Source organism: Exophiala dermatitidis (assembly GCF_000230625.1).
Source record: "Exophiala dermatitidis NIH/UT8656 unplaced genomic scaffold supercont1.8, whole genome shotgun sequence".
Taxonomy (NCBI): Eukaryota; Fungi; Ascomycota; class Eurotiomycetes; order Chaetothyriales; family Herpotrichiellaceae; genus Exophiala; species Exophiala dermatitidis.
Window position 1 is genome coordinate 551,292 of NW_008751653.1, and position 27,388 is coordinate 578,679.

The 27,388-nt window shown below is 52.5% G+C and overlaps 10 protein-coding genes across 10 annotated transcripts; 4 read left to right on the forward strand and 6 right to left on the reverse strand.

Annotated features, from left to right (window-relative positions):
* Positions 1 to 99: 99 nt before the first annotated feature.
* Positions 100 to 711, forward strand: HMPREF1120_08943 (dUTP pyrophosphatase; the record flags this gene model as incomplete). Its single annotated transcript, XM_009163216.1, has 1 exon — positions 100 to 711. One exon carries the CDS (start codon positions 100 to 102, stop codon positions 709 to 711), a length of 612 nt encoding a protein of 203 aa, XP_009161464.1.
* Positions 712 to 1,367: 656 nt separating this feature from the next.
* On the reverse strand, positions 1,368 to 3,017 carry HMPREF1120_08944 (pyridoxal kinase; the record flags this gene model as incomplete). Its single annotated transcript, XM_009163217.1, has 4 exons — positions 1,368 to 2,347; positions 2,647 to 2,726; positions 2,865 to 2,875; positions 2,961 to 3,017. The coding sequence occupies 4 exons, from the start codon at positions 3,015 to 3,017 to the stop codon at positions 1,368 to 1,370; spliced, it is 1,128 nt and encodes a 375-aa protein (XP_009161465.1).
* A 481-nt stretch (positions 3,018 to 3,498) lies between these two features.
* HMPREF1120_08945 (proliferating cell nuclear antigen) lies at positions 3,499 to 6,911 on the reverse strand (the record flags this gene model as incomplete). The annotated part of the gene is made up of 7 exons (XM_009163218.1): positions 3,499 to 3,516; positions 3,577 to 3,866; positions 3,915 to 4,344; positions 4,392 to 4,432; positions 4,890 to 4,911; positions 5,760 to 5,826; positions 5,971 to 6,911. 7 exons carry the CDS (start codon positions 6,909 to 6,911, stop codon positions 3,499 to 3,501), a joined length of 1,809 nt encoding a protein of 602 aa, XP_009161466.1.
* Positions 6,912 to 8,009: 1,098 nt separating this feature from the next.
* Positions 8,010 to 9,829, reverse strand: HMPREF1120_08946 (proliferating cell nuclear antigen; the record flags this gene model as incomplete). Its single annotated transcript, XM_009163219.1, has 2 exons — positions 8,010 to 9,165; positions 9,213 to 9,829. 2 exons carry the CDS (start codon positions 9,827 to 9,829, stop codon positions 8,010 to 8,012), a joined length of 1,773 nt encoding a protein of 590 aa, XP_009161467.1.
* A 912-nt stretch (positions 9,830 to 10,741) lies between these two features.
* HMPREF1120_08947 (uncharacterized protein) lies at positions 10,742 to 13,344 on the forward strand (the record flags this gene model as incomplete). Its single annotated transcript, XM_009163220.1, has 2 exons — positions 10,742 to 11,469; positions 11,805 to 13,344. The coding sequence occupies 2 exons, from the start codon at positions 10,742 to 10,744 to the stop codon at positions 13,342 to 13,344; spliced, it is 2,268 nt and encodes a 755-aa protein (XP_009161468.1).
* Positions 13,345 to 13,473: 129 nt separating this feature from the next.
* On the reverse strand, positions 13,474 to 15,918 carry HMPREF1120_08948 (uncharacterized protein). Its single transcript, XM_009163221.1, has 2 exons — positions 15,148 to 15,918; positions 13,474 to 15,097 (listed from the first exon to the last, which is right to left on the reverse strand). Exons 1-2 carry the CDS (start codon positions 15,218 to 15,220, stop codon positions 13,956 to 13,958), a joined length of 1,215 nt encoding a protein of 404 aa, XP_009161469.1. The 5' UTR covers positions 15,221 to 15,918; the 3' UTR covers positions 13,474 to 13,955.
* Positions 15,919 to 17,512: 1,594 nt separating this feature from the next.
* HMPREF1120_08949 (ADP-ribosylation factor 6) lies at positions 17,513 to 18,190 on the reverse strand (the record flags this gene model as incomplete). Its single annotated transcript, XM_009163222.1, has 3 exons — positions 17,513 to 17,566; positions 17,620 to 18,035; positions 18,118 to 18,190. The coding sequence occupies 3 exons, from the start codon at positions 18,188 to 18,190 to the stop codon at positions 17,513 to 17,515; spliced, it is 543 nt and encodes a 180-aa protein (XP_009161470.1).
* Positions 18,191 to 18,966: 776 nt separating this feature from the next.
* Positions 18,967 to 20,919, reverse strand: HMPREF1120_08950 (RNA exonuclease Rex3; the record flags this gene model as incomplete). Its single annotated transcript, XM_009163223.1, has 1 exon — positions 18,967 to 20,919. One exon carries the CDS (start codon positions 20,917 to 20,919, stop codon positions 18,967 to 18,969), a length of 1,953 nt encoding a protein of 650 aa, XP_009161471.1.
* Positions 20,920 to 22,066: 1,147 nt separating this feature from the next.
* On the forward strand, positions 22,067 to 23,564 carry HMPREF1120_08951 (uncharacterized protein; the record flags this gene model as incomplete). Its single annotated transcript, XM_009163224.1, has 3 exons — positions 22,067 to 22,140; positions 22,194 to 22,209; positions 22,260 to 23,564. The coding sequence occupies 3 exons, from the start codon at positions 22,067 to 22,069 to the stop codon at positions 23,562 to 23,564; spliced, it is 1,395 nt and encodes a 464-aa protein (XP_009161472.1).
* A 2,077-nt stretch (positions 23,565 to 25,641) lies between these two features.
* On the forward strand, positions 25,642 to 27,158 carry HMPREF1120_08952 (uncharacterized protein; the record flags this gene model as incomplete). Its single annotated transcript, XM_009163225.1, has 2 exons — positions 25,642 to 26,084; positions 26,150 to 27,158. 2 exons carry the CDS (start codon positions 25,642 to 25,644, stop codon positions 27,156 to 27,158), a joined length of 1,452 nt encoding a protein of 483 aa, XP_009161473.1.
* Positions 27,159 to 27,388: the final 230 nt, after the last annotated feature.

Genomic DNA, 27,388 nt, shown 5'->3' on the forward strand with positions numbered 1-27,388 from the left:
CACTACTTGTACGCGTTTTCCAATCGCGCGACTTATGATCCTCCTTCAACTTCCCGCGTTCCCCCTTGTCAATCTCTCAAAGTTCGCTGAAATAGAGAAATGACCCGCGCCTCGACTCCTCCAGCTAACAGAACCGAAGCCGTCAGTACCAGTAGTGATCACCACCACCAACCGCCCTCACAGCCCGCGTCACCTGCTGCCAAACGTGTCAAGAGCAGCAGCGCGACCAACAACGAAGCCATCATGTCATCCAACGGACCAGCAGTACCACAACTGTCCTCCTCATCACAGCCGCCTCTCCTCGTGAAAAAGCTGTCTCCGGACGCGACCACGCCGACGCGTGGCTCCGCATTCGCCGCCGGCTACGACCTATACGCGTCCAAACCGACAACGGTGCCCGCGCGCGGCAAGACTTTGGTCTCGACTGACCTTGCGATCGCGACTCCCGAGGGGACTTACGGCCGAGTAGCGCCCCGGTCGGGCCTGGCATCCAAACACTACATCGACACGGGCGCAGGTGTCATCGACGCCGACTACCGTGGGGAAGTCAAGGTGTTGCTGTTCAACCACTCCGACGTGGATTTCCAGGTCAACAAGGGCGACCGGATTGCTCAGCTGGTGCTGGAGAGAATCTATACTCCGGAAATCGTCGAGGTGGAAAATCTAGAGGAGAGTGTCCGTGGAGCCGGGGGCTTTGGAAGCACGGGATAAGGGATGGAAACGAAATGCGATTTGCTCTTGCGCCTCTCCGCGGGGCGATGCTAAAAGAAAAAGGAAAGAACAATAAGCTGATGACGGTTGGATGGATATTGGATTGTATGTACGGATCACGATAGATGAGAATGGGTTTGGGTCTAGTCCTCGCGCTTAAAGGGCGATAGACAAAAAGGAAAGAAAAAGGCTGGACGTGACACGGTATCAGCACGAACGAAAAGATAGAATATCGAACAGGCAAAATACCAGGGTGATTTGCTAGCAACAGAAGGAGTTCATCCGCTATCCCTCGGCGAGTTTTCTGCAGACCTGGGAAAATGGATGGATGAGTGCCTGGCATGAGGGCTGGAGATACTCAAGCGCGTTTGTTGTCCGGAGTCTCATAGTCAAGCGTGAGAAATCCTCCCTCGTCTCATCATGTGGGGTTCTCCCAGGGAGGCCGAAGATCAAGCCCATACGACTTTCATATCATGTCTGCCTTCTGCTCTTGTCAAGGAACCAACGCGCATATAAGTATATGTATATGGAAACTGTATCCTCCGTGTTGCAAAGTCATGGCCCTGGGCTTTTGATAGGACCAACAGTGTTGGTGTGTTATGTATAGACTGTATCCCGCGTATTGCGAAGTAGTGGACCATGGGTGTTTGTTCAGCTCACACTTCCACCGGCTGGGCCTTATATCTAGGCTCAGGATGGATGAGATCCTTCGCGTTCCGCACGACCCTGACCTCTGCGGCCTTTGTTTCGGCCAAATATCTCCTCTTTTCCTCGCTGTCACTGCCATCGTTCGCTTGTCCCTCGACACCACCGACACTTGCGCCGGGACTCCTGCCAAACGACCTGAGCTCCTCGTCTCTGGCGACAATGGTCTTCTCGAGCACCATCTGCATACTGCTGAGGACTTTCTCGACGGCCCTGGCGAGGGGCAGATCGACGCCTTGGACACTGTCGTCGGGCATCCAAGAAGCACGGTCGAGAAGGTTCATCTCTGCGCAAGCCTCGCGGAGCCGTGCAACCAGCAGACCGGCAAACATGTCACCGGTGCCGCTGAAGAAGCAGTCAAGCTTGGGCACCTGGATCTTGAAAAGTCTTGCATCTCCGTCGCGAGTCTTGCTGCTCCCCACGACCGTCAAGGTCTCACCCTTATTCTCATTTGCATCCCCCTCTCCATCGCCGACACCATCGACATCGCCGACCCGAACACTCGTGACAACGACATGGCTGGTACCATACACCTTGTGTATTGTGCGCACGGCATTGGCGACGCCGGACAAGCTAGAAATACTGACTCCACTCAACAATTCGGCCTCGAACTGGTTGGGGACCACGAGATCAGCCTCGCGGATTAGCTGCTTGTATGCGGGCACAATGTCCTCGGCCACATATAGCCGACCCTGGTCGCCCATGACGGGGTCCAAGATCCAAAAGAACCGGCCTGGTCGCACGGTCGCCCGGTAGCGGAGATCGCGCGCGATCTGGCCAACTGCCTCGACCACCTCGGCGCTCGGTGCATATCCAGACAGCAGGACGTCGAAGTCGGTCAAGTATGATCGTTTCAGACCATCGTACAGATCGCGAATCTCGGCGGCCGGAGTCCTTCGTCCTTTGACTTGTCGATACCCCGTGTGATTGCCTGCGTCGTGCGAGAAGAAGCACCACAAACCATTAGAAGATGATCATATCCCACAAACTAGATATGGCAACTCGGAGCTGTAAACCTGGCTGGGCAAAGCAAGGCTGGTCAGGACAGTTCGTCTCGAAAGGCAAGCTTGTGCTGCCGCACTGCGTCCGCCTGATTACACAATGCCAGTACCAGTTCCGCAACCGGCTCTGGGCATAGAACAAGTTGGAACAATACCGCAGCCGACCCCGAGCGTAAAGTGAACAAGTCCAAGCCTAGAAAAACAGGACCAACAGCGGGGAGACACTCACTGAACTGGACGGTATTGATGGCGCCGACATCGCAGCCGAGCGTCTGCATGACAAATGTCGCCATGGTGTTGCCCACATATCTGCTCAGCAATTGCAAGTCTCGGTCAACTTCTGCTCGTAACAGCGCCCAAAAATCCGACGTCTTTGCCCGGGCCGGCTGACGCAGGCTTCATGTGCTGGAAACAACACAGCGGCGAAAGATAGATATTCCAACATACCCGTACACGACCTTGAGCAAAACCAAGTCATGTCAGCCTGAATCTCCCATTGGAGTTCGTGGATCATGGATCCTCTAGGAAAGATGTGGCGCATACGTGACTGGCAATGGCTAACACTTTGGTTTCGGGCACCGACATGTCGTGGGACGCCATCTGGACGAGCAAGGCATGAAGCAGGAAACAACCAAAAAAAGTACCGGTCGAGCGAACGGCAAGTATAGAGGTTATCCCAGTAGACTGATGATGGTGGTACTAGTAGTTGTTGGTACAATGGTACAGCACTAAAGAGCCACGAGCATTCTAGTTGTAATAGATAAGACGCTCGCATGATGGATCGACGAAGAAATTGGTGGACGAGTCAGATCAGACGCCACAGCCCAGCTCGGCCTCATTTCCCGATAAGGCTGCATCAACTCCGCCCATCACGACCACGCACGCGTGCCACACCATTTTGAAAATGCCACTGCATTGGAAATGGCCAGCACACACTACACAGCAGTTCTCATCTTGCATTACTTTGTCGTTTGCACATTCGACCATGAGGGGCCATGTTCATCCGATTCAGCTCATCACAGCGCCTACCACTGGAACTCCGTCTACCTGTCGTCACTAACATGGCGCGTCAAATTCACATTTATTCGTCATCACCAATCTGCAAGGGGAGTCAAGTCAGCTACCGTTTTTTATAACCGTTTGCTAGTTATGAACATACCTTTGGAGCCAGGTAAAATCGTAGATAGCTGCTGCCAGATAGACCGTACTCCACCAGCAACGGCACTTCCTGAGACAGGCACAGCTTGACTCTGGAGGACAGGCCGCTAGCTTTGCAGAAGTTGACGAGATATTTGAGGGAGAAAGTCAGGGACACGGGCTCGGTAAGATTGATGGTCACATCGAGGTCAGGTTTGTCGATGTTCTTGTGTTGTCGGAGGGTGACGCTGCCACTTCCGATGTCACCTTGACAAGCGAACCGCACGCCATCCTTGCTTGCCTCGATAGAAACTATAGAGTCAGCCCAAGACTTTCATTGTTGGTGTAGCTGCCGCCTACCTGACTCGGACATGGCGATCAGATCCCGGCAAATGCGCTGGAACTCTGCACTGGGCATTTCGATGGTGGCAGCATATTCAGTGTCTGGGATGCCTAAATGCTCTTGATCAATGTCCATCAACTTGATATCATATTCGCTCAAACGGTCCGTCTCGCTGCTCTCGAAGACCAAGTTGACGACGTCCGGCGCATCTTCAGCCTTGAGTGTGAGAATATCTTCGTTTTGTGCGGCTCGGAGGACTTTGGTCAGGGAGTTGAGGTTGATGCCCAGGGCAATGTTGCGGTCGCATCGGTAGGGAGAGAACATCTCTGCTTTGAGCATCATGGAAACAAGGGCGACATGCGAGTTGTCCATGGCCTGGAGGGCCACGCCAGAGTCATTGCAGTCGAAATTGCAATCTTGGACGAGGTCTTTGATCGCATCGACAACCTAGACGGCGTCAGAACTCATCTCTCGACGAAGGACGCGAGACAAACCTTCTTCAAGGCAGACGCCTGTTCGAGCCGTGCTTCCAACACTGCAAAGGTCAGATACCGCCGGTGTACAATGACGTGGGAAAGTCCACTTACTCTTGCCGGGTTAGCGAGTGTTTCAAAGAGTGATGATTTTACAGAACAGGTGAAAAATGCTTGGTCGAAGGAGCTTGGTAGAGTATTGAACTCGAATTGCGAACCGATTGTCAGAACTTGAAGCGGATTTTAGTCTACGCAGAAAACACGGTCTCATAAAGGCGAGCGCGAGGCGCGTCAAGACTAGCTGCTTTGGGCGTTAATTGATCCCTTGGCATTGAACGCGAGTCACGGACTACTCACCACTAACCTCCCAGGTCTACTAGTCACCGTCCAGTACAAGTCAGACAGCACTCTCCTCGGTCGACCTCCCTCAATCGCTTCGAGAATGAAACTCTTCTTTGGATACACCAAGCAAGCATGCGATCCGAGACAGAGAGGTCAACCCAACATGTCAAAACTGACCGGCTAAGTTGACTGCGCCCCCCTGGCCATGGTGCCTCGAGGATCTGGACAGACGGCCTGTGAATCTCCTCGAGCTACTGGAAAAATGGACGGCGCCGTCAGCACTGAACTAACCGTTCAAGATTGTCAATTGTAAAGTAAGCAAATCTTCGACCTCTCACACTACCTTATACGAGGGAGACTATTCTTGTAGTACCCGCCCTCCCAATCGGGGATATTATTGAATTGGAAATGAAAAGATTCACGGTCAGGTTGTACGAATTGACGGCTTCGAGTTTCTCAATCCCAGAGGGCGGGCACAACAGGGTGGGATTTTGTCCAAACAAAGAGCAAGGGTCTGGCATTGTTGGCACTGCTGCAAATTTCCCTCGCAGGTATATGCTGTTGCTGAGGCTGCATTGCATGTCCCATGACAGTGTACCAAACATATGGCCAACGGCCAGAATGTCTCTCTGTCGCGCCCACACCTGCGCCCACCCTGGTCAGCCGTGTCTTCTATGGTTGATATCGCCACGCAAACCTGAATCTGCGAACACGCATGGGCTGTGTCATGCTGTGAAACCTCAATCAAGACTTGGAATGGATGACTAGAGTTGAGCAGCTCAACAACATCAGGGTTGATGCCCAATACTCAAATCAGAGTGCCTGTGATTGTTGATGGTCCAAATGATGTCATCGATCCATTGATCTTGCTTCTGCTGCCGGCTCTCGCACTTCAACAGAATGACTTCGCGTTGATTTTACACTCCATGCTAGCTGTACTGGCATTACAAGCCCTGGCGTTCTTCTGTTGCAGTTGGGAAAACGTGTCACTATCACAACATGGTCTATATCTACTCCCATTGTACCGCAAACCACAGAGTGACCAACCGAGCCTATTCCCTCTGTGCCAATCCAACCACCCGAGGATTGGAACGGCACTGCCAAAATGCTACTCCTAATCCAAACGTGGTCATGGGTTCCACAAAGAAGGCGAGCCAGAAATGCCCGGTGTGCAACGGAGAACGGCGAGAAATGGTTGAGGTAGGGTTCATCTCGACATGCCGTATTGAAAGAACAAGAGTCTAATGTCCTCCCAGACTTATCGGCGTTGTCGCCAGACATGAGCCTTTCGAAATATGTTGGCCGATGAATTTGGTTCAGCTGGAGCCAGGCTGCTAGGACAAAGGCAGTGATGACGCAGGCAAGAGCTGCAAGGACAGTCCTCCTATTGGCAGCAACATTTGAATCCTTGGATTTGTGCATCCTTGTTGGATCGTCCTGAAGTGATTGAAGAGCGGCGACCACCTCACCCGCAGATTGATAAGTGCCATGCCAGCAATTTAGGATGATTTCGGCCACCGGAAGGGTTCTGACTTCCGGAAAGCGCTGGGCCTTGTAGTTTTGCTCGACGACCTCCTCCGGTTCGTCTTGGTAAGGCTTCATGGTGGTCCAGATTTCATAGATGGTCGATCCAAGGGCAAATAGTTCGCTCTGAATCGAAGGATTCTCCCCAGTCTCGTCCCAGCGTTGAGATCGGCATTCGTAACCAGCCTCGGCTGGCTTTCCGTTAATTGAGGAGCCCCCAAAGTCGCAGAACTTGATCTCGTCGCCTTTCAAAAGAATGTTATGACAGCCGACATCTCCTTGCACAATCCCCTTTTGGTGGAGATACGCCACGCCCTCGGCAACTTGAGTAGACCACTTGAGAGCCTGGGTTGGGGACGGCGTCTTGTTCTGCTCGTGCAGCTCTCGCAGCCGCTTTCGGAGTGCTTCACCAAATCTCTCAAGAACAATCCCCCGTTGCACGGATGAGATGTATTGACATATTCGCGGATGAGATCCTAGCTGCTGGTACACGGCTCTCTCGGTCTGGAGATCTTCAAAGCTTGAGTTGGTGGCGTACTCATTGTTGTAGATTGGAGCGGTCTTGACCACAGTGTCCTTGTCAAGGGCGTATACAATACCCGAGATTCCGATTCCAAGCAACTCAAGACCGTCGGTTGAAAGATCTGGTAAGGAAGTGTCGTCTTGCACTGGCATGGTGAAGCAATCGTCCAGGTCCTGCCTCCAGAAGGGTTTAGCACAACGACCGTCGATAAGGTGGAGACGGAACCTATTATATGGAGAGACGCTGCATACCAAAGCGCGCCCCTTGATAGGCACCCGGTCTGGCTAAGGGGGCCAGCTGGCCGCTTTCGGTAAGTGCCGGCCGGGCCGAATCGAATCGTTACGTTCCGTCAGTAACTGGAGTGACAGTGAGTCAAGAACTTCGCGCGGGCTGCAAGCGCCCTCAGCACAGTGGTCTGAAAGAAGTCCGGTTCGAAGTGAAACTACAATCAGCGGCTACCCTGATAGTAGAGTGGTACAACACTCGGCCTTCCGGCTGCAGGAAATTGCTGTGTAACCTTGGCTGGCATATATGACGACATTTGGGACAAGCACGGATGAAAAACAGGCTATTTACGTTGTCGCCGGAAGGTTGGGCACAGAGCTGAACCGGCGGCAAGAGCAGCATTATAACACGCAGTGTTTCTCTCAGTCGGGCGCCATGACGGTTTTTCTGATCCCTTGAGCACTTTAGAGAGGTAAAGAGATGCACCTGACATGGACTGAATTGCTGCTTAGACATTAATACTTGCAGCTCGCTCGCCCGAGACTCTGCGCGGAAGCCGCCGCAAGACTGTATATAAAGACACCATCTTTCCCCAAACCATCTGCTCGTGGTTTATTTCTGTCTTCGCGCGACGATGTTTTTCTCACAAACAAAATGGTGTGGAGTGACCTGTGGCAGGCTTCAATCTAGCATGCTCACGGAACGGCTAGAGGGTTTCGTTACAAATCTGAACAACCCATGAAGCTACACAATGACAGACTGCCAGTGAGCCGGCTCAATCCTCCTCAGCCTGCCCAACTTCTGAAATGGCCAATAAACAATTGTAAACAAAATACAAGATTGTGTCTCGACGCCAAAAATGGGTAATATTAACCGCAAATCGCTCCGTGCTGCGCCATTTTTTGGTCCCCCAGAACTCCTACCATGCGCTTCGTAAATTATAGTGCCGTAAATTCGAGGCCTTATGCCCAAATTCTGCTCCTGGTTGTCATGAACCAAAAGGCAAGAGTTCCACCGGTTCTCCATCATATGGATGTCACTCGTTTCTCGGACCGTACTGCGTTGGGTCGATGTTTAATCACCATTTGTAACTCCCGCAACATGTTGGTTGTGTTTTCTGCATGTTCGAGCAAGGTCGCACGCTTCCTCCGATCTTCCTGCATTTTGCTGAGCTTTTCCTCCCGAGTCAGGTGCGCCCAAGACGTTCTTTTGCGTGGCAGTGCCACAGCTTCAAACACTTCCTCATCCATGGCAGCACCGTCAGGGGTTCCTTGGTCTTCGCCACTCAACAAACGGAAAGCTTCTGCGGGTCCACCATCCACAACTGTCAAACCTCCAAGGCTGCTTGGAGATGGCGAGCCAGGTGACTGAATACCGTTGGACATTAAAGAGGAACGACGATTATCGGAATCTCCACCGGCACCAAGGAACATGGTGTTTCGTCCCTTTTCCCACTCCATCAGAACATGTCGTATTTCACTGCCCAGACTCTCGTAATGGCGACAGACCTCTATGCTGAGTCCGATAGAGCTGGTCCCCTGTGCCGATTGTTCGAGCTCTTCTCTTATTAAGTGAACTTTGGCGTTCAAGGCGCGAATCGAGTTCGCCACAGCTTCTAAACGACGCATTTGTGCTTTCCCATATTGCTTCTGCGGGGTAGTTGTGTCGGTTTGGCGTTCCACGGACTGATTGGATTCTTGAGGTGTTATGCTATGATCTTTCTCGCCAAATTCTTCCCGGATAACTGCGTTATGAAGATCTTGCGTGCCGTGGCCGATGGCGAGATCGAGGTCTTGCAAGAGCTGTAACGTCTTTCGCCACTGAGCAATATTATACCATGTGGACTCTGTATGGAGAGCAAGTAAATCGCAGAGAAAAACCTTCCTCGCGATCAAATGTAATCGAAACAGAAAACGGAGCTCCCTTAGCGAATTCTGAGCGTCCGCTGTTGTCGTGTTTGCCAAAGTCACCGAGTCAAGATATTCTTGCATGGAAACCTCATAAATGTCGTGATATCTCTGCAGGTCGGAATCCCGCACGAATGGCTGAATTGCATTGTGGGCCTCGACGCAGTGGCTAATACTGCCCATCAATGCGCTACCGATGGCTGCGCGCAGCTCGCGACAACGGCTTGCTCCTGACTTGTCCTCGAGCCGCGATACGGGCGGCAACGGTTGGCTACTGCTAGGGGTCAGCAGGATAACTCTCAGAATAGGCGCCGAGCGTACATTTCATATCCCCGAGAGACAATTTCCACCTCCTGAACAAACCGCAGTGCCTCCGTAGCAGTTGCATCGAAGTTGTGCCACTCCTTCACCACCTTTCCAAGAGTAGACCCCGCAGAACGCCGTACGAAATCGAGGTACTGACGGCGAGAGAAGTAGATCAAAAGTGCGCAGCCTCCGAACAACAGTAACGTGTATGTTAAAAAGCCGGACCAACGTAGTGGCTGAGACGTCTTGTACCGCCGACGGAGTAGATGTAGCACACATGCTATTGTGAACGATATCCCGGCAGTTATCGCTGCTCCTCTGATGGACAAGGGTTGTAGCTCGATCGTCCGTTCATCCTGCGATTGCCTTCTAGGCTTCGGATCGTCGTACAGCAACTGTGACGCGACAATGATATACCGAAATCGCTCGAGAAACTCTTCGTTTGCTACATCGGTTACCTTGGCGGCGGTCTGGCGAATAGTCCGCAGACCCTCGCGTAGTTTTGGCAGTCCGCGAGGTGCAAATGCCTGGATGGACGGCGTGGGGGACGGGGGAACGACGGTCTCGAAAGGAACGGCATCTGCTTCTAAACACTCGGCGATAGGGGATTCCTCGTAGATTAGGGCTTCCATGACATGATCGGTGATATGTTTGTCTGGAGAGAGACGTAAAGAAAAAGAGAAACGAAGGAAAAGTAGAAGTGAACCCGAACGCTCAAATGCTGGAAAGTTGGCACGATGAACGAATCGAGGAGGCAGGAGAGGCGCGTGCGTTTTGACAGGATTCAAGTTGATGGAATCCGGATGGAAGCGAGCGTGGAAGGTGGAAGGTGTTTGGGTGTAGAGACAGGCACAAGCCACAGGCTGAGCAAAGCAATCTGGTACTAGTACTGATTGAGCCTAGTAGTACCCAGATTCAGGGACCAAAGTGTGGCTTGTGTGGCTGGGTTGGTCCAAGCAGATTGCATGATGTAATCCGGGGTAAATACAAGCCCACAGGCAGCCGTGGGTCCAATTTGACTGCCAGCTCAGAGCTCAGAAAGGGGAACGCAGCTTCAGCCTCGCCATGCTTTGTTTGCAGCGTCTCAACATGTCTTTCAAGCATTGCAAGCATTGCAAAATAAAAGAAGTACCAAGGGCCTCTCAGGATGATATATGCAAAAAGAAAAGAGCTCTCAAAGACCACTCCGGGTATTGGCCTGGTTGACGTCGCGAGAGCAACGATATGTTTGAAGACCCCTTAGAACGGCAATATGTAAGAGGGTATCAGTTCTAATGATGGTTTCTGGGAGTCGTCTCAGAGGGCAACATCGGTCTCAGCTGTTCAAGGTGAAAGTAAAGTGAATGTAAGGGTAAACACATGGTAGGCGAACACAAGCAACACCAGCACTCGCCTTGACGAGAAGCTGTCAACATTTCTCTTTCACTTGAACAACGCGCGACTTTTAGCAACCTGGCACAACTCTCGCGCCATCAACCCATTCTTCATTCTTCTCAGCTGTTATCCTTTTAAAAGCTCAGTTGCTTGGTCTAAAACGTCAAGCCATGGAGCGAGACGACCGTGACGCCTCACGCTTTGGTCCGATGGTGGGAAGAAAAGCGCCTTTGACTGGGGCTGATTCAAACGTCCAGATGAATGCAGCAAACGATTCAGGACTGAACAGCGAACTGACCACTTTGGCGCCTGCGGGAACCTTGTTTGGCGGGACCTTACTTCCAGACGCCGGAGTAGCCAACGCCCTGGCATACCCCTTCTCAGGACTTGGAGACCCAAACAAAGATTCTCACACTTTCATGGCTCGGACCGAAATGGCTGACAACAATGGCATTGCTGCTGGCACGGCCGACGACAAGCCCAGCAGTATGGCAAGTATCATGCAGAACCACGCAGCACAAGGATGGGACTGGATCCCGGATCTGGTGGACGTCCCCAATACTCTACTGCGCAAGGTCCCGGAGAAAGATGTGCGCGCGGCGGAGCTGGAAGGGCAGTACTACCATCCGATCATGCGGCAACTGCAAATCCGACCTGACCAATTCGACCGGTTCTACAACGGGGTGATCCGCCACATTCGAAACAAACATACCGAAGAAATCAAGCGCAACACCGATGCCAGTCATAGACAGCTGACCACCCTGGTCCTGCGAGGCTTTGGCTACATTATCTGGACAGCCGGCTCAGAGTGGACACTTGACGACAACGACCTTGAACCAGACGAGGTGAGATTGACACATGTGAGAGGCGAAGGCAAGGAGAACGAGGAGAACGTCCGGTAAGTAGGGCACAGCCCTCCCTCCTGGGGTTGCATCCATGGCCAGCCCATTTATGTGCCAGTGTATGCCTTCTTCTACCTTCCGTGAGACTATGAGAACGAACGACAAAGGGCATTGAGCCCTAAACAAATTCACGTTCACAGTCACGATCATGTCCGCTGTCACGATCACGTCCTTCACGTCCATTTCCTTCACGTCCAGTTCATTTACGTCCATTTCCTTCACGTCCGCCTCCGCGCTTGTGAAATCGAAACCACAGGCGGCAGCTCGACATTTCCCTGCCTCACTTTCGCTTCACTTTACTAACACTCTCCTCTTTTTCCTTTTCTGCCAGATTCTTCCCCATCTTCAAAGAGCTGTGGACTCGAATGCGCAACGTCCTCTTCGAGCCTCGACCCTCAGCAAGACCAGCTCCCCGCCGACGACCTGCTATCGATCCAACTGCCCGACGTCGACGACCCGATCCCAGACGTACACGCACCAGCACTCTTACTGCTAACGACACCACAGACACTGCCGCCGGTGCGGATACTTCTGCCCCTTCTTCTTCCTTTACTCCTAATCCTGTCAACTCGTCATACTATACTGCCGACGAGGTTTCCGCTCAGTCTACCGGAGGACCAAGTCAAACCTACTCAACCATGGCACCACCAACCACCAATCCTTCCGGACATGGTCAAGGTCAAGCCAGCGGCGGCGGAGCCTCTCGTCGTCCTGCAACACTCGAAGAGCGAGTCTTCTCACAGGTTCCGGCTCAGTTGCCTCGCAACATGTCCGCAGGTGAGACCGACGATGCCATCATCGATCTCATCGCAATGCTCGCCCGGATCCGTGCTCGAAGTGACCCGGAGGTCTTCGCCGCTCTGTGGGAACAGCACATCATGCGAATTGACGAGTACGACGCAGTTGAAGCACAGAATGCTCAGGACGCCATGGCAGAAGCACGCGCCACATCTGCAGCTCAACTGGGTCTCACTTCAGGTGGTAAGCTTCCACCAAACCTACCCTCCCCATCTAGTACCAGAAGACAAACACCCAAAGATCTAACATATACCAAACCAGATTTCGAAGACTTTACCCTCTTCCCCGATGTCGACAACAATGCATCCACCACCGGTTTTCAAGGCACTACCCCCAACTCATCGCAAGCCAACGAGCCATGGGCATCGTCCGGCAACCCCGTTCCACCGACCCACGCACAACGTGCCGCCTTGACCCCGATTCGCCCGGCCATCATGTCAATCTACATTACGGTTCAACACATTGCCACACCTGTCCTGCTTCCCGTCGACATCAATGCTGTCTTTCGACCCACCGCAGCCGCGACCACGGACCTCTCTCGTCAAGCGTACCATTGGCCCGACGCGCCCGTGGAACCAGATCGCATCGTCCAGTTCTTCATCGGTATCAACCGCCGCATTGAGGATATGACACCCAAAATCCTCGGGTATGTCTTTAGCTATGGCTGGAATGATTCGATCCGTTTTGTGTCCACCGGACGACTTGAGTTGCGAAATCTAGATGATTTTGTCAAGGTTGAGAACGAGGAGACCAACATCAAGGATGGCAACAAGGCTGGAAACAACGACAAGGGTGGCAATACAAACACCGACGATGGCAACACCAATGGTGGCAACGGCAATGGCAATGGGGGTGGCAAGAACAAGAAGAAGAAGAACAAGAAGAAAAACAAGAAGAACCCACCCGTCCCAACCACCATTCCTCAGGAGGACGACGACTTTCATCTTGACCAATACCGCTTCTTGACGATTGGATGGCAGCAACTGCAAGATGACCTCGACCACGCTGCTCGTCAGGGTGTTCGAGTCTACCGAATGAAGGTGGGCGTGGTGGCGTTGGCCCCTGTTGTTTGAGAGGTTCTTCCAACTGCCAATGTCATTGCACAGACACCTTACCTTAGATAGGTAGGTAGATAGGTGCCGTACCCATTGATGGCTACATAGGTTGTCTGAAATCCCAACGCTAATGGCAATGACATTCCTCTCTGATATTCGGTAGTAGCCATCCAGCTACATTTTTTTTCCTTTTGCTAATAGATATATGGGAGTACTTAGTTAAAAAGGTTATGTCGGCTCGGATTGATTCGGAGGGTATACCCTAGCAAGACGAGAGAGCCATCCTTTGTCATAGGTTGGCACCCTCGCGAGTACCCAGCAGAGCTTTTTTGAGTTCATGGTCGGACTCCAAGACTAACGGTAAGTTATGATGAATTGGCTCCAAGGAGTACATCGATAGTAACCCTCAATATCTCGTTGTTATGTTCTGTTGACTCTTCAACTGTATTATACCCAATAAACCTTGTGGTCTTCTACCAGTACAATCAGAGCTCGACCAGCCAACCTGAGTTGAACCTGCCGAAGTATACATGGCTACCAGATACTGACAGTAGAGCATGTCCGTGTCTGGGAGCACATCCCCATCCAAGAGGGCAATGGTCCTGCCAAACCTGAATCGATTGGCCCCGTCAGGGCCACCACCCCATCCGCTCGTAGCTCGCAATCATTTCTTTGACCCGTTCGACCGTGAGACCTTCTGCACGCTCGTACTGGAACCCAACGGTCCTTTCGAAGAGGCTGCCGTCCAGGCTTAAATCTGTGTCCTTCAGCAATTCCTTCTCCAGAAATGGGCTCAAAGGACCAGGTTGGGTGATGCCCTTCTGCTCCAACATATCGGCCCATGGCTGTAGGACATCTTCGTTGAGGTCGTCCACAACGTGCTCGAGGTTCATCTTTGCAAACTGCGAAATCAACGAGCCTTGGAATCCCGTCTTGATGTTGAATACCTTGGACACGATATCAGCCAAAACGCCCTGGCTCGTTTGTCCATGATCCACAATATTGAAGATTGGCACGCCAGTTGGTGCATCCTCTCCTTTCGAGCCCAATGTCGGCCGCCTGCTAGACGTTGGGGATGATGGAGGCACGGTCGCGTTGGCGGATCTCCATTGCGCCGCTGCCCACAAGGCTCGTGCCACATCTTCCACGTGCACCGTGTTGATCCTCAAATCCTCGGTCCATAGCCACTTGAGCTCCTTTTGCTGTTCTTGATAGACGCGTGCCAGACATAGAGCCTTTGCGATGAACTTGGAGTCATATTCGCCGTACACGTGTGCCATTCGCAGAATAACCAGGTTCAGTCCTGGAATTCGAGACAGTTCCTGTTCAGCCTCGAGTTTCACTTTGGCCAGTTTCAACCATGGCTTTAACTTGTCTTGTTCTGTGCGGGGCGTGCGGTTCGGAGCATAGACCATGCCCGTGCTGGCCTCCACAAATGCTTTGACTCCACGTTTCGCCGCCTCTTTCGCGAGGGTAACACTGACCTGCCAAGATCGCAATCTGTATACTTCGGGCGCCTGCGACCACGCCGTTTCGCCGGCCAGGTTGAATACATAATCCCATGTTGCGTCCGGGCCGGCGGGATGGTCAAATATGCGGGCCATAGAGGATTCCCTGGAGGCATCGGCTTGCATAAAGATATCGGGGGAACATGCTTCCTGGAACTCCGGCGCCAGATGTGCTAATTGAGGTAGGACTTTGTCGACGATACGGACTGAAGATGCAAGGTTGTTGGAATGTATGTACTTTGCGAGAAACCGGCCAATGTAGCCTATGATAGAAGTTAGGGTAAGGCCAACGAGTTCTGGCCATTGGACACACCTAGGCCTCCCACTATAAGAACTGATGGCTTTTGAGTGCCATTAGTGACGGCTGTTGAACCATCGGTAGCCATGAAGGATTCCAAGGTATGCCGGCCGCAGTGGCCAAGTTGACAAAGCAAGACGACCGCTAGATATGACGGCCACGGTAGAAAGACAATGCGACAAAATCCTCGAAGCGGGAGACCACGTCTCCTGAGGAAGTTCAACAGTGACGAGGGAAGAAATACACGTCAAGCTCGAGACTCGGAATGAAGTTGTTGGAGAGAGTGCGCGGTGAGGGCAGAGGGGGAAATCGCGGTCGGTCGAACCTGAGGTGGGTTGGCCGATGGGGGAATCGACCCCTGTCGAGATCTTCTTTTGAATTGGGACCGCCTCCAGGAGTCTGGCAGGATGCCGGGACTAGCGCAATGCATCCGTCCTCCCGAATTTAGATGAGAGAGTAGTGGCGCATGATTGCGGTGGGATGAAGGAGAGCTCAGGCTCAAGCATGACAGAGGGTGAAGACAAGTCCAGGTCTGAATTCAAGATGTTCATTATTATTGATGGGTAGATAGGATTGATTCCCTCGGTTCAAGTTGACGCCACAGCAGTCACTGCAGTGCACGGGGTGACTGGCACTGCAGCGGACTGCCACTGCCACTGCCACTGCCACTTCAGTGGGCAGCCTGACTCGAGCGCCATGCATCGCCGGTGCCCCTCAGCTCAGGCTGCAGTGCAGTGCCGTGCCGGTGATGCAAGATGATGCGGCCGGGCAGCGGCTCCTGCCCCGTGCCAGTGCCAGTGCCATCCAAGTTGCAAGCCTAAAAATGATGCACTGCAGCTGTCGTGACAAAGTGGCACGGCCCGCAACTGGCAGCTGTCACGACGCCAACTTGCACCCGATGGCGCAATGCAATGCAATGCAATGCAATGCAACTGAATGCCATGCAACTGAATGCCATGCAGTGCATGCCACACAATACGACTGGATTAGGCTGCCGGATTCCAAGCCTCCAAATCCTTCAGATTCACCTTCAACGATATGGCTTGCATGGACAGGGGTAACAACTATTCGGCGCCTCTTCCGCAACCATCTGATCCCGTTAATAATGTTGGCGAACCGAGGCCTCGTCAGCCCTGCAATCTACTGGTATCTCAAATCATGGTTTACCCGGAAACGCCAGTTTCGGACTTGGGAGTGGACGCTTTGCCATTTGTAGGTGGGCGTATGTCCCTTGCATATTTTGACAGCAGAGGTGCTCCCTAATCTTGCCCCCGGGGTTCGTCGTGTTATGCAGCGCCATGCAGGTCCAGCAAGGAGTGCATGGCACGCGCATAAGGTACTGTAACTAAGGTATGCAATGCATGGACATATGGGCTTCGTGTCACCACTCCTGAGTCGCATTTCTTGCGGTGCTACTTGCAGAAGGATGAAGAGTCAATTCAAAGCCACCTACCAAGACTAGGTACTCGACAAGATAAAACTTACCTGCCAATGCAACCTTGCCCTATACTTTGCTTTGACAGCAAAAGAATCCAGAAGTAACGACTGGCACGTCCTCGACCCAAAGAGTGAGGCAATAACAATGGCGCTATCCCGTTCAATCAAGCCTATCACGCTCGATGCTGGTGAGCCGTCTTCATAACAAAGGTCGCCTCAATCGACTTCTCAAGCTGCTAGCTCTGCTGCTTTGACGATAACCCTCTCGTCGCCAGTGTGTTATGCTATCGCTTAGGTGATGGTATGCATGGACGCTTCAGGAGTGGGTCCACCACTTGGGAATGTCTTGCGAAACTCAGCACTCGCAAAGTAGATGTGCATGAGGCTGAGGTGCAGGGAGTACCTCCAAGCACCTCCAGGTACTACATACCATCTTCACCAGAGTGTTGACATTTATGAGCGAATACTCCTGTAAGTGAATCCAAACGAAGGGATGTCCAAAACAGCACCTGGCCAAAAGGACGTCTCAACCATTTGAAGGTTGCGTGGCTGGCAGATATGGCATTCAAGGTCAGATGATACTGTGTAAATAGGGGGGCATACTGTATCTCGGAGAAGAGAAACACCACCCCGTTACAGGAAGGGTCGTCGCCATCGCCTTTTCCGGTAATTCATCATGCTGTATTATCTCGCAGTGAAGCGCGTCTGAGGTAGTTAGATACAAATTTTTCAAACTGCCGCTGAAGAACAGATGTCGCTGAAGAACACACTGATGACTCGAAGCGCTTAAACCTTTCCACATCCGTCCTCTCGAAAAGAAATAGCAGATCGCCATTCCGAGCGACCACCTAGGTCAGTCATTTTTCAATGCCTGAGTCCCCTGGAAGCCCCATTAACGGCATGTCGCCAAACATACAACAGTGATCAAACATAACTGAGACACTTATTTCGCCGCCGCCGGCCGTGGCTGCTGCTTCACGTTTGTGGACAGCCAGCTCTGAGGGAAAATGTTAGCCTCTGGCCAGTTGCACGATATCAGGGCGACCCTACCAAGCCTTCAAGTAATCCCTCACCCGTAGTCGCGCAGCTCGGCACGACATACCACGTCCGGTCTTTCAGTTGAGACAGTCTCAGCTTCTCCGTAACCTCCGTAGGCGTCATCGAGCCGGGGATATCTTGTTTGTTGGCGAAGACCAGTAACAGTGCTTCCTTCATCTCTCGGTCCAGGATGATTCGATGCAGTTCCTGTCGAGCCTCGTCTATTCTCGCTCGGTCGTTCGAGTCAATCACGAAGATGAGACCCTGGGTGCCAGAGAAATAGTGTCGCCATAGAGGTCGGATTTTGTCTTGCCCTCCTACGTCCCACACGTTGAACTTGACATTTTTGTACGTGACAGTCTCAACATTGAAGCCGACCGTGGGGATGGTGGTAACATCCTGGTTGAGCTTCAACTTGTACAGAATCGCTGGCCAAATGTTAGAGACATGAGACAGAATGCGACCCACGTTCCCCCAGCTTTGCAAGACAATACGCGCTGTGCCACTTACTTGTCTTGCCTGCAGCGTCGAGTCCCAGCATCAACAGTCGCATTTCTCGGGATCCGAAGATCTTGCCCAGCATCTTAGATATTTGATTGCCCATCCTCCTTATTTGGCTCGAGCCGCTGCCCGACCGATTAAATGAAACAACCACCGAGAGCCAAGGACAGAGGTGTCTAGACGAACAGAGGACGTTTGTTCAGACCGTGGATCGCTTTCGAAGTGGTTCGCCGTCGACCGGTGACAGGGGTAAACAAACGAGCGGCAGAAATCGCGGTGCGACTACACGGCGATGCGATAAGGGTATCTTCCTTTCTGCGGACGTAGGTCAATCGAATGTCGCGAGTCTGTCAGTGTCTCAGACTTGGGAGTATGTACCTTACTATTAAGGAGATGAGAAGATTATCTGGTTTGAGAGGATTATGCTTCGCTGGCGCTGCCAGTGATTCGGAATTATTATTATGATTATCGCGGGAGGCGTGTCTGCAGGAGCGCAGGTGCAGTCAGTCCAACGGCTGCAGTGCAGTGTAGTGCAGTGCAGCGCAGACCTGCAACATGCGCATCCAGGGAAAGGGGGCTCCAGTCAACTTGAACCACACTGCAGCAGGAGCGGCACTGGAACTGAAGTGTCAGACTCAAAGCCCATGCCATCTGCCAGTGTGCGGGTTTCAAGCTAAAACGGATATGACTAGCGCACCGTTTTCATGCACGTGCTCCTCGTCCCGGGTCATCCCCAGGCATCATTTAACTTCATACTGAAGAACCAGCTCGTATTCCGCCCCTGAAAGACAAACCCTCCAGTTCTACCTTGCTGACTAGAGTATGTGGTAGTAGCCTCTCTGATTCCAAGGCTGGGTCCTAGCTTTGATCAGAGAACGGCCTGCCGCGCACGTTCTCGACTCTTTTGGTCTCCTCAGGAGCCGTTAGTAACCCGTCGACGAATTCCCACCCTTCATGCTGCATCATGCGCCACTTCTCTGCCACCTTCTTGGTAACAAGATCGCCCGTCGCTACAGCATCTTCCTTCGAATCATGACCAGCCTCGCCACCCGTTTGGATGCCTCGGGATAGATGTTTCTGACTCAGCATTTTCAGCCCGTATCTGATAGGTAAGCCTCGCGGATGAGGATAGAGGAGGGCCGTATCGATGACGAACGGGTGGATGATCCGACAGACGTTCAGATCATTCTCGATGGCATGTCCGATCAATGGTGTGTCAGGTGTAAGGCGGTCGAACAACAGCTGTCTAGCTGCGGCCGGCGATTCCACTTTGCGTAACTGTACAACCTGGTCAGGGTTGTCATGTGCGCCGAGATCATCCTGGTCTGGCATTGCAGCCTCGTACGGCAGTGCATCGGCAAAGGCTTGCTGCGTCACACCAGAAAATCTTGTGTTCAGATCAAGAACCTCCCCGTATGGTCGTACCAGGACGTCCACTAGAAGTTTCCCTTCGGGCCATGAGACAGCTGTGACTCTGATTACCTCCAACCCCAAGGTGGTGTATCCCATCTCACAGTCGAATGAAATCGGCGGATTTCCACGTATATCTGGTTTGTCCGGGGTATGCTCGAATTGCAGGACGGCTGCCAACCTCTTAGGATCTTTCACACTAAAAACATGTGTTTCCGCCTCAGAGCAGCCTTCACTCCCCGGCGCTTTGTTGCAACATGGATATAGAGTCTCTGACTGACCATACATCCTGTCGGTCTTGAACGAAGTTGAGCGACTGGATCTAGCCCAATGATAGCGGCATTTGCCCTTGCTTGTAAGACGGCCATTCTCATCGCGACCAGGAAACACCTGAAATCTGGTAGAACAACGGTCACAGGTCTCAAATCCTCCAGTGGCTGCTAAGGCTGCTTTGACGCTGGCGATTTCGCTGGCAGAAGGCTTGCTTGTAACGTATCCAAACTTCTCAAGACCTTCGAGTGGAGTGCGTAGATGTCTGAGAACAGCAATCTGTTCCTTCGTAGATGACAAACCTGGTGGAAACATATTTGTAGCACTCTTATTGACCTTTTCTTGAGGTTGGGTTTGAGACGGATACCCCATCCAGTCGGCCACGGCTTTGACCCATTCATCTGTTGTCATTTTCTTTATGCGTAGGATTTTTTGGGCCATTGCATTCTTGTAAATGTTGTCTGTAAGCTTGCTGGCCGCTTCTTCCTCCTCGTCGAGAGCAAAGGTGATCAACTCCTGTCCGCTGAGCACAAGGGCCTTCCGTCCATTCCCTGATGATTCCAACTTCTGATTCTGAGCTCGCAGCTGTTCGTGCAGCTTCTGCAGAACTGCCAGCCTGGTTTTCCAGAGGGCCGGAGCTTTAGCCACATTTCGCGGCGTTAGACTTTCGGCTTTGAGCACTTTCCTCCCTGTTGAAGCGGCCGGAGCCTTGGGTTCCTTTGTCGGAGGGGGTGAAACTGTCCTTGTAACCGACGTTGGTATGGCTTTCTTCTCTGAAGCTTGTGCTTTGGAGACACGAGCCGGCGCAGGAGTGTTCCCATCCTTTACCAACAAAGGGGTAACGTCCTTCTTTGCAACAGGCGTAAGCTGTGGTTTTGACGAAGTTGAGTGTATTTGTCCTGTTTCAACCTCAACATCTTGCGGCCGTGGAGATGCTAGCCTCCTTCTCTTGGCGGGAGGAGTGGTGATCTCTCCCGCACTGAAAGGATTATACTCTTGAGCTGCCTTGATGGTCCCTGCTGCATCGTCGGGGGTTTTCACCGGTCCATGTGAAAAGAAGCAACTTGTGAGCGTACAGTCGTAATGCTGAGGGCATTGCACGCCCTTGAAGAGCCCTAAAGCGGAGAACATCGTGCGATGTTCAACTTGTGCGGCCCGAGACACCTTCAGGCAGGCGGATCGGGAAAGGCCCAGGCCGGTGCTCAGCTTCCCGGCTTTTTCGGTGGGCTTACAGTCTCCTTACTTGGTGGCAGGTTGTCGCGTGCATACAAGATTGGAGTGGCACCGTGGTTGCTCGGTGAATTTGCCAAACAAGACGTCGACCCCGTAGTCCGGCTCTCGGTCTCGGTGGCTAGCTAGCTTTAGATTGGCCGAATCTCGCGATCGATCGATCTGACGCAGGAAATGGGCTGGCCACCGACGAAGCTCTTTTTTGTTGGGTAATTCAAAGCCTTGCGAAGCACTTGATAAAGCCACTGTGCGCCAGCCCAACACTGGCTGGGCCTTATCTCGTGTCCGTGAATGGGACGGATGGCGATTTGACAGGCACTAGGAGACAAGATCAGTCTCTGAGGTCATAAACGTTAAGGGCAAGTGAGCCTATTGTTCGCAGTTTGCAGCGATAGTGACGACGCGGTGAAAAATATATGAATGCCAGGCAGGGCCCGTGTTTGTGTGAGAGGATGTCACCAAACTTGAATTCGAGGCAATCGCACCCACTAGCTGAGGCATTCGTTTACTTGCCCAGGGGCATTCAGTCCTACGAAGAGGTACGAAGACACTGTAGTGTGCCTCCGAAAAGCATTCGCTTGCACAGAATCGAGAATATTGTTTGTGGCAAATCTCTCGAGGGTAGCAGCAGTCCCAAGATACAGGACGAAAGAGGTGCTCAGTACTACAACGAGCAAGCAAGCCAACTTGAAGGAAGAGATAAGCGCGGTAACACGCACTTGCAACACGCACCAAGATAAGGCTCTCCCAAGGTTTCATTATTAGAAGCCTTCATCAGGCTTTTAAATAGGCCAGAGTCGGAGACGCTGTTAGCTGCGCCGCCGGAGCCTGAGGCTGCAACCAACTTGAAGCCGCTGTCGCGTCGGTCTATCCCGGTCTCTAACAGGCACAGAGGTGCCTAGAGGGGCTCTAGCTGCCTGTTGTCGTCATCCTAGCGCCGCGCATTTCGTCTAGGGGGCCTGCTCCGTTTCGCTTCTTTTGGAGAATGGCAGCGCTTCCCTTCGACCTGCGCAGCATAGACAGACAGGCACTGTTCTACAATCCTGACATGGCTGAAAGCGCCCTCAAATCAGGTCGTTCCACTCCAAATAAGGCTTCTCATCTGGTTGCATTGGTCCATGGGTGCGCGAAACACAATCTACCAACCAGGACTCAGCATCACTAACGCTCAATAGGCTTTGGGGCAACGCGGTATAGTTTGGCGACACCGAGGCAGTCGAGACCGCTAATTGTTCCTCTAGAGTCACCTCAACTACCTTGTCCAAGCGCTCCGCGAACGCTACAGCGAAGAAGAACTCATTATCCACGCCTGTCGCAATAACGGCTCGTCCTTGACCTACGATGGCATCGAGGTTGGCGGCGAGCGCATCGCCAAAGAGATTGAAGACATTCTCGAAGAGCTAGGGCGCGATGGTTACAAGATCACAAAGTTCTCGATCGTCGGGTATTCCCTGGGCGGGCTGGTTGCTCGTTATGCCATCGGCTTGCTCGACTCTAAGGGTCATTTCGACAAGATGACCCCAGTCAACTTCACCACCTTCGCTACGCCGCATTTGGGCGTGAGGACACCGTTGACCGGCTACCAGAATCACTTGTGGAACGTGTTGGGAGCCCGGACGCTCTCTGCATCTGGACGGCAGCTCTTCATGATTGACAAGTTCAGAAACACCAACCGGCCAATCTTGAGCATACTCGCTGACCCCGAAAGCATCTTCATACATGCTCTTGCTCGGTTTCAGCACCGCTCGCTTTATGCCAATATCGTCAACGATCGGTCCGCTGTGTTTTATACCACGGGCATATCTCGGACAGATCCCTTCACCGATCTTAGCAAGATCAAGATTCATTATCTCCAGGGTTACGAGCCCGTGATATTGGACCCTGACCACCCTTGTGACCTGATACCCCACCACGAGCTACCATCGGTCTACCAACGGTTTCGTCACAATAGTCAAACCTTCTTGCGCCGGACACCAATTATTCTTGCGCTAGTGGTTCTGATTCCTATTGCGACACTGGCATTCTTGGCCAACTCATGCATACAGACCTTCCGGAGTCGGCGGCGCATCCAACTTCATGAGACGGACAAACAGGGAGCAGGCTTCGGTATGTACCGAATTCCCTTTATGGTTCGAGAGATGCGGGTTGGGCTGGAGGACGCATTCGAGAATGTGAATTCGGCGCAGGAACAGGAATATCTGCCACAGGGATCTGAAGAGATTGCCAGTGGGATAGACTCGTCCTCAGTGTCGAAGCTTTCGAATGCGTCCACAGAGTCACTGTTAACTGAAAAGGCGGATACAAATGCATCAAAGAAAGAGGCAACAACGTTGGAGAGGTCCCCGGATTTTCCCACATTGGCTTTGACGCCCATGCAGTTTGCGATGATCAAGGCACTTGACGATGTGGGCATTCGCAAATACCCAGTGCATATTCACAAGAGCAGTCACAGCCACGCTGCAATTATTGTGCGTTCCCCTCGCCCTGCCTTCGAGGAGGGCAAGGTCGTTGTTCGACATTGGCTTGAAAACGAATTCCACATCTGAAGAACGATCGGCATGTCAAGGAGAATTGTGAGCGACATCGTATCTTTGTGGTCTTGTTTTGAATAGATAGCACGGCGTCATATGGAGGAGCGGTGAGCACGTCGTTGAGCGAAGGTGTTTGTTGGACTACCTTAGTCGACCACATTGCGGATTGATTTTGTGAAGCTGTCTCCTTGGGATTGGGTTGTTCTGCATATGCTAGCACTGTCAATTAGGATAAAGATCATCCAGAAGGAGCACAGCAATCCAAGAAGCCCCGCTTGGACACCGTTGGCCCTTGACTTCCGGTCCTGTTTCTACCAGTCACCCTGACATGTGAATCAGAATGCCAGGGAGTAGCGGTTATGGGATTGCCTGCTCGTGGTGTTGGGCCTGATCTATCAAGGCGCACCGCGCTCCAGGGGCCTGAGGCCGTATCGTCGGTGCACATGTCAACACGTACCCCTCTGCTTCAAGGGATACGTATACAACGCGCAGTTCACGTTTCGACGGAATGGTCCCGAACCCACCGAACCATTCCCTAGCGGCCAGAAGAAAGGCCGAGGGGTCTTTTCTCAGGGACCCAGGCGGGTCCAGCTGTTCCTGACTAGGCCAGCCGCTGATTCGGTGGGCGCGGGCGATGACTGTGGTGGCGTTCGGTTACCACGGCTTGCCGACCTGACCAGGGCTCGGGATTTGATCCTTAACCCAAATCCATCAACGCATACCGAAGATGGATGAAACCCTGACACAAACAAGAGCTTGACCGGAGTGACTCGAGCGGTTCTGACAGATGTAACATGAAGGGCAGCCAGCCCGTACATTGTACTAGCAGAAGTAGTAGGTGGCCCGGCGCTGTCCTCATCAATATTAATAGTGTCGCTTATGCCTATTAACATGTGCCAATGCAGTTGGCATTGCCTGATATCAACTATTACTGGTAAGCGCATGCCAGGAGTCGTCGATCTTCGCCTTATATAGTGCAATGGTAAGGCAGCAACATCTTTGTTCTTCTGGCAATTTCCACTCCGACATATGTACTATGTACAATACCTACAACGCCTATCAGCTCAGGATCCTGGTAAATGCCGGCACTTTGGTATCTGAAGAGAGACGAAAATGTGTTCCATAGTAGTCAGACTGGGTGGCACAGTGGTAGACCTGAGGGCAATAGGGCAACAAGGTCGATGCAAAGTCGCGGTACGGCAGATAGTTGTACAATGTAGATGTCTCATGAGGTGCCAGTGTCTTTCAAGGTAACTGCAAAATCTGTCTGTTAAAACTCGTTCTTCGCAGAGTGCCCCGTGCAGTGGCCAGATATCACACTGCACGGTATGACGAGGATCTTCCCCCACTGCCACTTTCATCCCAACCAGACTTGGAACCGCACTTTGGCGCCACTGCACCGACCAATTTAACTGACTTTTAGAGCCTTTTAGCTGCTTTTTGCTTCTATTAATCTCTCTTCGACACCGCAACACGACACATGTTAGTGCGTTAGCGGCCTGCTAGTCAGAGAATTTTCCGTTGGATTTGAGCGTAGGCAATTTTTCGCTCAATATGCGGTGATAAACGACTTTTCCTCATTCGCCCACCAGGCTGAGCGACTCCATTGCACCGACGTCATGGGGGCCCGTATCAAATCTGCATGTGGATATCAACTCCGGAGCCGTGACCGGGCTGGTTCAAAGTCTGAGGCTTCTGACTTGCGGCAACGCTGTGGTGGCCTTTGTGGTGCCAGTAACATTATCGTAGTGACCCAGTGTTTCAAACGACGGTGCGTCGCCTCTGTTTTCGTGATACCCACTGTTGCGGTTGCAGGTCAGTTATCTTGTGTATGGCATCCACTTTTTTTACCCACGTGTGGCCGTCGACTGTACGTGTCGCCGTGTATCCAGAAGAATCGGACACTCTCGGTCAGGGTCTGGTATATATAAGTTCCTGGACCCCTGCCCCGGAGAACGCCTTATTCCCCATTAGATTCTTGTTTTGATATATAACTCTTGAAGCCTTTTTGGACCTAGATTTTCTTTCTCGTCTTTCTGCAACACATTCCTTTGGTTACAGACATAGAATAGAGACACATCACCTGCCCAACATGACGACGCAGCAAGAAGCAGAGGCCAAGAACCTCGAGCAGCCGATCCAGGAGGTCGACACCAACATGCTCTCTCCCATTCCTACCGGGAGGAGATCCAGACGGGAGACGCGGAGGCTGTCCAGCCAGAGCGTCACTCGAGCCGATCTCTTCTCAGGTCCCACGGTCGTCGCACCTCCCGATCACCTCAAGAGCAAGACCAGTGCCAATGAGACGGCCCAGGCCATGGAGATGGCCAAATACCACTTGGCCGAAGGGTCCGAGACTAGCACACCCAACGAGTCCGGCCCTCCAACGCCCGACGACTCGGGGCTCAAGACCACCGACAAGTACGCCTTTGCCTTCGATATTGATGGCGTGCTCATCCGAGGTGGCGAGGTCATCCCAGAAGCCATCGAGGCCATGAAGGTCTTGAACGGTCAGAACGAATATGGTATCAAAGTGTATGTGCAACACCCAAAGCCCCCATATCTCTGGACGAACGAAGTGCTAACAATCTCTCTAACAGGCCGTATATTTTCGTGACCAACGGAGGTGGAAAGACCGAAGAGGAGCGATGTATCCAACTTTCGCAACAGCTGCAGATGGAAGTGTCTCCTGGCCAGTTCATCTGTGGTCATACCCCGATGAGAGAAATGGCCGAGAAATACCACACGGTTCTGGTCGTTGGCGGCGAAGGCGAGAAGTGTCGCAAGGTCGCCGAGGGCTATGGATTCAAAGATGTCATCACGCCGGGAGACATCATCAAGGATAACAAAGACACAACACCCTTCCGGACTTTGACCGAGGAGGAGCTGCGGAACTCGAAGAAGCGCAACTACGGAGAAGTCAACATCGAGGCCGTGTTCGTCTTTGCTGATAGCAGAGACTGGGCCGGAGACTCTCAAATCATCCTCGACCTGTGCATGAGCAAGAACGGCCGCCTGGGAACCCGATCCGAGACTTTCGACGAAGGCCCACCGGTCTATTTCTCCCACAACGACATCGTCTGGGCCACGTCCCACACCTACTCTCGCATCGGTATGGGTGCTCTCCGAGCTTCTCTGGAGGCCATGTTCAAGGCCATCACCGGCAAGGAGCTCAAGACCATCGCTTTCGGAAAGCCACAAGTCGGCACCTTCGAATTCGCCACCCGACTTCTCCGACAATGGCGGAAGGACACTCACGGCATTGACCGCCCTCCGGAGACGGTGTACTTCGTCGGCGACACCCCAGAGTCTGATATTCGGGGCACCAACGAGTTCGACGAGAGCGGCAAATCCGACGCCCAGTGGTTCTCCATTTTGGTCCGGACCGGTGTCTTCCGAGAAGGCACGCGTCCTGCCTACATGCCCAAGATGACGGTGGACAACGTCCTGGAAGCCGTCAAGTTTGGCATGAAGCGTGAGTTCGAGAAGCAAATGAAGAACCTCACCATTGGTGGCGGCGCACCTCAGCTGGCCAACGCCATTGCCGAGGATGACCTTGAGCAAGAGGAAGAAGAAAAGCAACGACAAGAACAACAGCAACAGCAGTAAGAAATGTACCCTTTACGAATTTGACGATAGATGAACGCATTTGATCGGTGTCGGATATAAAGGCGTTTCCCGGGGATCGGCTTGGATTGGATAGTGCACTCCTGAGCCAACCTCCTGGATTGAGGTTGGAAGCAACCATTGAGAACTGGCTTTTTCCGCGACACATCATGGCATCCATAGAGTTTGCACAATGGGTTACCAGGGCGTTGAAGGTCTGGACCTTGGGCTGC

Bases quoted from the DNA above. Each gene is read 5' to 3' on its own strand.
- HMPREF1120_08948 (XM_009163221.1), bottom strand. From the start codon at position 15,220: ATGGCTACCGATGGTTCAACAGCCGTCACTAATGGCACTCAAAAGCCA. The intron at 15,098-15,147 runs GTGTGTCCAATG...CTTCTATCATAG, and splicing joins TCTTATAGTGGGAGGCCTAG to GCTACATTGGCCGGTTTCTC.